This window comes from Dipodomys ordii, unplaced genomic scaffold, assembly GCF_000151885.1.
Source record: "Dipodomys ordii isolate 6190 unplaced genomic scaffold, Dord_2.0 Scaffold261, whole genome shotgun sequence".
In the NCBI taxonomy this organism is placed as follows: domain Eukaryota; kingdom Metazoa; phylum Chordata; class Mammalia; order Rodentia; family Heteromyidae; genus Dipodomys; species Dipodomys ordii.
The window spans coordinates 113,923-123,783 of record NW_012267477.1 but is presented as its reverse complement, the minus strand read 5'-3'; the positions used below and the strand labels follow the sequence as shown (position 1 = coordinate 123,783).

General features: G+C 40.8%; 2 gene segments (V, D, J or C); both read left to right on the top strand.

The window, feature by feature from the left end:
* The first annotated feature begins 120 nt into the window (after positions 1–120).
* LOC106001055 lies at positions 121–537 on the top strand. The segment is given in 1 exon segment: positions 121–537. A coding segment is annotated over 1 exon segment (417 nt).
* A 7,236-nt stretch (positions 538–7,773) lies between these two features.
* LOC106001070 overlaps positions 7,774–9,861 on the top strand; it is a 15,089-nt gene continuing 13,001 nt past the window's right edge. Inside the window, 2 exon segments of the V gene segment in view lie at positions 7,774–7,828; positions 7,952–8,253. Coding sequence covers positions 7,774–7,828; positions 7,952–8,253 — 357 coding nt within the window.

Genomic DNA, 9,861 nt, shown 5'->3' with positions numbered 1-9,861 from the left:
AACTCAGCCTTGTATAATCAGGACTGTGTGGCACTTCAGGGAAGGCTTCTCATTACGTGATTATCAAGGTAGATATTTGTTTTTATGTTTCCACTGCCAGGTGCCAGATGTGACATCCAGATGACCCAGACTCCATCCTCCCTGTCTGCATCTCCAGGAGACACAGTGACCATCAATTGCAGGGCCAGTCAGAACATTAACAAGTATTTAGCCTGGTTTCAGCAGAAACACGGGAAACCTCCTAAGCGGCTGATCTATGGCACATCCAATTTGGACTCTGCGTTCCCATCCAGGTTCAGTGGCAGTGGATCTGGAACAGATTATTCTCTTACCATCAGCAGCCTGCAGCCTGAAGATGGGGCAACTTATTTCTGTACACAGGGTTATAGTTATCCTTCCACAGTGATACAAGTCATAACAGAAACCTCCCAGGGAAGCAGAAGTGAGAGGCTGGGCTGCCCCAGCTGCTCCTGCAGCCTCTACCTGCTGACAGTGCTTCTCAGATTCATCTCTGAGGGTCGCTTGAAATTTTGGTAGAAGTGACTGGGAAGAATTCTCTCTACTCTACCTTTCAGTCAGGAGTAGACAGAGTTTATGTATGTCAATGCTTCTCCTGATTCAGTAGAGCCCACAAACTGTGGCATGGGATGAGTCTGTGAGAGCATTAATTTGGGTTCATTTGTAAAGTAGAAAGAAGCCAGCTAATCGAAGTTGGTTATTTTTAATACACGAAATTTATTCTGAGCTATTGCCATTCCAAGACTGGGATATGTTATTCATTAAAGCTAAGCAGAGAAATATTCCTTCAGACCCCAGATCATCTACCTGTGAAGATGGAGGTCTCCTCACCAAGGTCCTTGTCCTGTCTAGACACCCAGGGGAGGTGTCAAATCTGCTTCTATACCCCAGCAGGTGACCTCGAATCCTCCCCTCTGCCCCACAGTCTGCCTGCAGGTTTCAGCGCATTCTAAAACAGATTCTTTTTGAGGTTCATTTTTTTCCCTATGATTAAACGCTTTACTGTGTTTTAAGTGCCTTGCTGAGCATTTGTGGCTCACGCCTGTAATCCTAGCTACTCTGGAAGTAGAGATTTGAGGATTATGGTTCAAAATCAGCCAGAGAAAGAAAGTCTATGAGACTCTTATCTCCAATAAACCACTAGAAAACCGGAAGGGCCACTGTGGCTCAAGCTGTAGAGCACTCTCCTTGATCTGAAGAGTGCAGGGACAGAGCCCAGGCCCAGATTTCAATCAGAGATCAGTGAAGTACTTTTCTTTTTTATGTATTTTTATAGTAAAGATACTGTACAGAGGGGTTACAGTTATATGAGTAAGGTCATGAGTCCATTTCCTATCAAGCATTCTTACCCCTCCTTTGTTTTTTCCCCTACCATCCCTTTCCTCCTCACCTACCCAACTCCCCTCTCCCCACACAATGTTGTAAAGTTTTCAACATTTTGCCCTGTACATCTCACTGTTACAGTGAGTTAACCTGTATCCTTATTTCAGCATTTTGTTGTTTCCCTTCCCCTCCCAGAATTACAGAAGTATATATACAAGACACAGGCACCAGAATCAAATATAGTGAAAACAGGGGTCATACCATGGGGGAAGACCATGCAAAAGAAACAAAAAAATATCATATAGTACATTATAAGTACATTGAAAACAACAGCAGGAAAGATAAAATCTCTTGTGTCCCTATCTTGGAGTTCATTTTGATTAGCATCAGCACCTTTCACAGTGATATGAGCCATACCATAAACCTTCAGTGAAGCAGAAATGAGCTACCCCAAATGCTCCTCCTGTGCCTCCACCAGCTACCACAGCTTCTAATATGCAACCTGGCTCTGAACACTGTTGCAAGCTTTTGATTGAATTTTCTTCAAATGATCCTCTGCATCTCCATCTCTTTCTCCTCCTCTGCCCCAGAAACATGCCATTGAATCTTCTGATATGAAGGCATCCTTTGGTATTCACACAGTAAAATTTAAGCCAGCCATGATTCTCCAAGCAGGAAGTGTTTAAATACAGGAAATGAGTCTCATCACTAGCTTCCTAACTCCTGAGGTAACCAGTGAAGTTGGAACTAGGAGTGTGGGATTCTATGATTTCATGAAGCTGCCCTAGGGTCTGGGCTGCATAATCCTGTGATTCTCTACTTGTAGAAAAGCAATGGGAGGCAGCTGATGCTCTCACCTGCCCCAGCAACCTCTCAAGGTGATGCTGTAGGCCTCAGAACTGAGGTGTCAGCCTGCTTATGTCAATAAATACCAAGGTCTTTCCTGTTTTTCAAATATAATGAAAGGACCCCATGTGATGCAACTTTCAGGAAACCAGAGATGGGATAAGGATTTCAAAAATGGGCTTCCACAAGCAATGCTAATAATCATAAGGATGGATTGAGATACCTGACAATCCAGAATTGTTTCTTTTTCCATACTCTTAGAAATATTCCACCTAAGTGCAGGCCCTAGAATTCACTTCCATTTGCTTCTAAGTTTTGTCTGCCAATCTGGGATCATAGGGGAAAAAAACTTAATTACGTCTTGGGGGAAACTACTAGAAGTTGGGAATTGTGTTGTTCATAATGCTACACAGCAGCAATAAGCGATTGAAAGAACTTTCTTATATTTTTATTTTCTATTTTTTCCCCAGTCATGTGGCTTGCATTCTGTGCCTGGGTGCTATCTCTGAGCTCCTTTTGCTTGAGGCTAGTGCTCTACCACTTGAGACACAACACCACTTCCAACCTTTTATGTGATAAATTGAAGATAAGAGTCTTACAGAATTTCCTGCACTGGCTGGCTTTGAACCATGATCCTCAGATCTCAGCTTCCAGTGTAGCTATGATTACAGGTGGGAGGCTCCAGTGCTCAGCAAAAGATTATTTGTTTGTTTGCTTGTTTGTTTGTTTAATTTGCTGGTCCTGAGGCTTGAACTCTTGGCCTGAGTGCTGTCCTAGAGTTCCTTTTATCAGGGCTATCAGTCTACCACTTGAGTCACATCATCACCCCAGAATGAACTTTCTTAATAAATACCACAATGTATAAAAATGGAAAACAAATAACTTAGTTTAAAAATTATTTTCCTGGGCTGGGAATGTGGTTTAGTGGTAGAGTGCTTGCCTCATATTTGTTTGATTCCTCAATACGACATACACAGAAAAAGCCAGAACTGGCACTGTGGCTCAAGTGGTAGAGTGCTAGCCTTGAGCAAAAATGAAGATCAGAGACAGCATGCAGACCCTGAGTTCACACCCTAGTACTGGCACAAATACATGTGCGTATATACACACACACACAGAGACATACACACACATACACACAAACACACACATACTCATTTGCCTACTGATATGCAGAAACATTTACATTTGATGCAGTCCCATGTGTCATTTCTTGCCCATATTTCCTGGGCAACAGGAGTCCTGTTTATGAATAACTACCTGTGCCTTTATCTTCAAGGACTTTTTCCTATAGTAGTTGCAAAGTTTCACATCTCACATTAATAACTTTGATCCATTTTGGATTGATTTTTTTCATGGTGAGATAAGAGAAGTAGAAACAGTCTTCTATATGTACTCATCCATGTTCCCATCACCAAGTTTTTATGAGACTCTCTTTTCTCACATGTATGTTTTAAAGCTGGTATAGATTTGTGGGTTTATTTCTAGGAGGGTCTTCTTTTCTGTTCCACTGGTCTCCAGGTACCTTAAGCTTGTCTGCAAATAGAATTCTGGTGAAATGAATCCCAGTGAAATGACTTTCCAGGTGTCCCTCTTTGAGCTTGTTACCTGGAGGAGATCTTTTCTCAAGGGATAGTTTTCCCCATGAGTTCACTCTTTCATGATCTTGCAGCCTTTCCATGGGTTTTTAGACAATTCCTCAGATGCTCTCAGTGTGTATTTCCCATTGCCCTGCCACAAAACTTCGTGTTAATGGTAATAATCCTTCAAATTGTTTCAAATTGTCATCTTCCTTATCTCTCTCAATCAAAGTACTTGGCCTTGCAGTTATGAGCCACTATACCCAACATAGATACATTATTAAAGTCCAAAAATATAAGGCAAAATTCTATATTATATTGAAGGTGATTTCCATACTTTCCTCTTCCAGTCAGTATGGACCTTTAATGATCTACCTCTAGAACGTTTCCAGAAAACTATTTCCACCTTCAGTTTGACCACAAGCATCAGAAGCTAAGCCTTTGCTCTTCCTAAGGTGCTCTTTAAAGATTACTAAATATTATGACTTCCTAATTCTTACATCATTCTAGCCTTTGGTAAGTCAGTCAAATAAGTGAATATTAGTGATATAAGCAAGACCTTATACTTATAATTGTATGAGTATATATAATTATAATTATACAATTATAATTGTATGTGGAAGGAATTGGGAAAGGAGAAACTTTGAAATTTTAGTGCTATCCAGAACCTGCTTTTCAGAGTCCTCAGCAATGAGCAAGACACACAATAAACCTAAAATTTACACACTTGATCATCATGTCCTCCTTATGTGTCTAAGAAGATATGCTGGCTTAGAGTAGACTCTGGATGAAGGACATTTGCTGACCTTCCTCATGACTGGTGAGAACAGCAGGGAAGTTAGCCAGCTGCACAGACCAAGCAAAACTCTTAGCTCCTGATGACTCAGTCTCACCACCTGGTCTTCGTCTTTTGTCTGGGTTCAATTCCAGTGAGTGGTGAGCATTTTCCTTCACTGAATCCAAAGCTACCAATGGACAGGACCTTTGCTACCCCATTTTCTCAGGTCTATCACTCTGGAGGGGGACTGCTTCTTTTATAGCCCAGAGCAAGAATGCCAGCCCTGGATAGACAGTCCTGATCCAAATCTCTCCAGTTTCTTCCAGTGTCTGAAAGTTGAGGTCAGCTTTCACATCTCCACACTCAGGGAAACCACATGAATAATTACAAAAATGACTTTGGGGCCTGACTTGTTCCTCCCCCACCACAGTAAAGGGGTCCATGGTTTCTGCCTTCTTCATCCTACTTGGATGCATTGTGAGGTATTACTAAGATTCTGAGTTCCTAGACTCTGGGATGTACATGATGAAGGCAAAGATGTCTCCTCTTGCTATTAAACTGGGCTGAACTGTCCAATGAAATGGCATTATATGATATCTGATTAATCAAATTTCTATCCATTTTTTTTACTTTTTTTTTGGGTCCGGTCGTGGGGCCTGAACTCTGGACCTGGGTGCTGTCCCTCAGCTCTTCAGCTCAAGGCTAGCGCTCTACCACTTGAGCCACAGCACCACTTCTGGCTTTTTTCTTTTTGCTTATGTGGTGCTGAGGAATCGAACCCAGGGCCTCAGGCATGCAAGGCAAGCGCTCTACCACTGAGCCAACTTCCCAGCCAAATTTCTATCCATTTTTATCCAAGATGTTTCTTCAGGGACATTTTTACTGGTTTGGGAAGAGATCAAGAGTTTCTCCTAAAGATGCAAACAGCCATACTGGTTTCTTGGCAGCCATGATGTTTCTACTCATTGGGAAAAGATAAAAATACATGGATATGGGGCTGGGAAGGTGGCTCAGTGGTAGAGTGCTTAACTTGCATGGGTTCAATTCCTCAGCATCACATAAGCAAAAAGGAAAAAGCCAGAAGTGACGGTGTGGCTCAAGTGGTAGGGCGCTAGCTTTGAGCTGAAGAGCTGAGGGACAGCACCCAGGCCCAGAGTTCAGGCACCACGAGCAGACTCCACCCAAAAAAAGGCAGTATTCATGTCCAACTGTGAGTAGTACTATCAAATGTCACAAAGGTGACAACATATGAGAGGTTTCAGATTAGGAGAAAGTACAGTCTATTTAGATACTAGAGATAGAAGACACATAAAATTTCCTAGAAGAGAATCACAAGAGCTCAATAATTATGTACATATGATGCTAAGTGAGGCTGAGCAGGTGGCTCAGTGGTAGAGTGTTTCCCGTGCATGCATGAAGTTCGATTCCTCAGCACCACATAAGCAAAAAAAGCCAGAAGTGGCGGTGTGGCTCAAGTGGTAGAGTGGTAGCCTTGAGCTGAAGAGCTAAGGGACAGTGCCCAGGCCCAGAGTTCAGGCTCCATGGCCGAAAAAACAACAACAACAAAAAAGATGATGCTAAGTGAAATGTGCTCCACGATATGGAAACAAGAGGTTTTTCTTTGTTGTTGTTTTGGTTCTTAATGTACTATGTGAAGTTATTTCTTTTTCTGGCATTTTTCTCTTTTTCCCCCTATGGTTTGATTTTGGTACAATGTATTGTATATGCATTTATCTGAATAGCCAAGGGACAGGGAGCAACAAAATGGTGAGACAAAGGACAAAAGGTGAACCAATGCAGCAGCAATATTCACAAGACAACAGGGGATGTGGGGAGACGTGAAAGTGGGAGAAAAGCTAGAGAGGGAATGACAATGTTTGACAAGAAGTGCACTCACTCCCTTACATCTGTAACTGTAACCCCTCTGTACATCACCTTGACAAAAAAATTAAATTTAAAAATGACTTGCTTAAACTTACATGCTAATGGTCATAACTAAAACTACCACAAAATACTTTTCAATAGGTTCAGTATGTTTCATATTATCTTGTTCTTTAAAGAAATTAAACAGCTTGACACCTCATGCTTGTAATTCTTGCTACTCAGTAGGCTGAGATCCAAGGAGTACAATTTGAAGCCAGCCCAGACAGTTAAGTCCATGAGATCCTTAATTTCCCATTAATCAGGGAAAATCTAGAAATGGACCTGTGGCTCGAGTGGTATAGCAGAGTGGTAGCCTTGAGCACAAAATATGAGGGACAGTATTCTTAAGTCTTATTCTTAAGTACATGTCCCTACATACATACACACAGAAGTGAAACATTTTAATTTTAGTTAGGTGCCCATGGCTAATACCTGTCATCCTACCTACTCATGAGTGTGAGGTCTGAGAATGGCTCTTCAAGGACAGCATGCACAAGAAATTTCATGCGACTTTTTTTCTAATTAACCACCAAAAAACCAGAAACAGAAGTGTGGATCATGTGGTAGATCATTATCTTGAGAGAAATAGCTAAGAAACAGCACCCAGACCTGAGTTCAAGCCCCAAGTACAAAAAACAAAGGAAAATCAAAGAAAGAAAGAAGAAAGAACTGAAAGAGGAAAAAGAATGAAAGAAAGAAAGAAGGAAAGAAAGAAAAAAAGAAAGAGAATGAGATAGAAAAATGCAGGAGGGAGGGAGGAAAAAGGAAGGAAAATAAAGAAAGAAGAAAGAAAAAAAGAGGGAGAGGAAAGAAGGAAGGAAGAGAAAGGAAGAAAGAGAGGAGAAAGAAAGAAAGAAAGAAAGAAAGAAAATAATTTTTAAGGTATAAGCACTTGGTAAAAAGAACACAAGATAATTTTTTTCCAGTAAGAATTACTGAGTGAATTAAAGATCTAAAAAGACACAAGACTATGGTCCAATATATTTTTCAAATATGTTGTTTTATACTAGTTGCTTCTGAGCATCATACATTTAGAAAATAATCTTAAAAATGTCTGCTACAGTCAAAAGATCACCAGCGAGAAACATATGCTCTGCAGACAAATTTATATTTTTTTTGAATGGTCTGGGACATCTGTGGAGGCAAGGCCTGTGATGAGAGAGGAGCCAATCCTGCAGCTGAGCCCGCCCTCCCCACCCTGCTGATTTGCATGTGCCCATAGCTCAGCCTACTGACCACAACAGTGGACTGCTCTTAAAGGCTGTTTTCACCTTGTGTAGAACTCAGTCCCAGTCAGCACACAGCATGGACATGAGGGCCCCTGCTCAGCTCCTGGGGCTTCTGCTGCTCTGGCTCCCAGGTAAGAAAGGGCAGTACTGGGATTAACTCAGCTTTGTGCATCAGGGCTGACTGGCACTTCAGGGAATTCCTCTTTTAACATGATTATCAAGGTAGATATTTGTGTTTATGTTTCCACTGCCAGGTGCCAAATGTGACATCCAGATGACCCAGACTCCATCCTCCCTGTCTGCCTCTCCAGGAGACACAGTCACCATCAATTGCAGGGCCAGTCAGGGCATTAACAAGTATTTAGCCTGGTTTCAGCAGAAACCAGGGAAAGCTCCTAAGCAGCTGATATATAGAGCATCCAATTTAGAATCAGGTGTCCCATCCAGGTTCAGTGGCAGTGGATCTGGGACAGATTACTCTTTTACTATCAGCAGCCTGCAGGCTGAAGATTTTGCCACTTATTACTGTATGCAGTATGATGAGCTTCCTCCCACAGTGATACAAGTCATAACACAAACCTCCCAAGGAAGCAGAAGTGAGAGGCTGGGCTGCCCCAGCTGCTCCTCCTTATACGCCTTGGCAGGGTTTCTCTGATGCAACCAGATTCTGAAGATCATTTGAAGATGTTGGTCAAAGTAGCTTGGCAGAATTCTCTCTACTCTAACTCTCTGCAGCAGTATAAACATGCCAATGCCTCTCCTGATTCAATAAATGACACAACTCACAGCATGGGAGGAGTGTGTGAGCATTAATTGAGGTTCATTTGGAAAGTGGAGAAATGCTAATTAATCTAAACAGAAATACATTGTAAGAAATACATTAATTTAGTTTTTAGTCCTCAAAATATTTGTACAGATTTCATCAGGAAATAATGTGCTTTCTTCTTCAATTCTCAATTTAATTTTTTATTTCTTGTTTTATATAATTTGGAGGAAGAGATCCTGTATAACTTTGTAAGTAAAGAAGTGATAGTAACCTTTCAGCATTTAATATCACTGCTAAGAAACAATGTGAAAAATTTCACCACTGAGTATGATATTTGTCATAGATTTTTACATATGCTTTAAACCACTAAAATATTTTCCCATTAGTTCTGTCTTTCTTAGACATGAATAGCTTTTGAATTATCATGAATAGCTGTTGACTTTAAGAAATATTCTCAACTACTGTACTCATATTACCTTGTTTCTGATCTTGTTATTGTGGTGTATTATATGGCTCAACATAGATTATTTTAAAATCACATATTTTAAAATGGCCTTCCATTTGTGTAATATATTTAACTTGCTCAAAAATGGAGTCTGAGAGAAGGAGGAGGAGGTAAACATGGAGGAAGAAATGGAGGAGGAGAATAAGATGAATTTCTCCTTTAATATGACAAATTTTGACTATGTGAGGAAGAGAAAAGACGAAGCTCTCTTCATCGATAATCACAAAGTTAGGGTACAAAGATAATTGTGGAATTGAAATGATACTAATAAAGTTTTATGAAGGTAAATAAAACAGATGGAAAGAAATAACTTGAGCCACCGACAAGATGCGAAGTGCTGCTCCAACTCCACATAGAAATGACCTTGGAGAAAGCATGGCTACCCAATACTCACAGTTTGGAGAAGCAGGAAAATAGAGCCTGGAATCCATGTAGAACAGGACAATGACCATGTTGATTTTCTACTGTGGAGTAGAAAACCTGAATCTAGAGAGATGGATGCTGATATCTGCAAGTAGATGAGATTATTCATTGTGGGGGTCAGAGAAAAAGCCCACTTCTTCTGTTGGCCTTCTGTATTATTGAATTGCACATGTACATGCACACTGTTGTGACCAATAAAGTAATGCTTTTTTGTTTTTTTTGGTGTTTTTGGTTTTGTAATTTTACAGTTACTCCTTCCCTTGCTGATGTACCACTTTCCTCTCCTGCCTCACCTCCAACAAAGTAATGCTTTTTTTACTAATTGTAGTAAAGAGGCAAGAATGGAGCAGAGAAGGAAAAAGAGATTCAAGGAAAGAGAGAAGGAAAAGAAAGAGAGAAAGAAAAGAAAGGAAGAAAGAAAGAAAGAAGGAAAGAAAGAAAGGAAGGAAGGAAGGAAGGAAGGAAGGAAG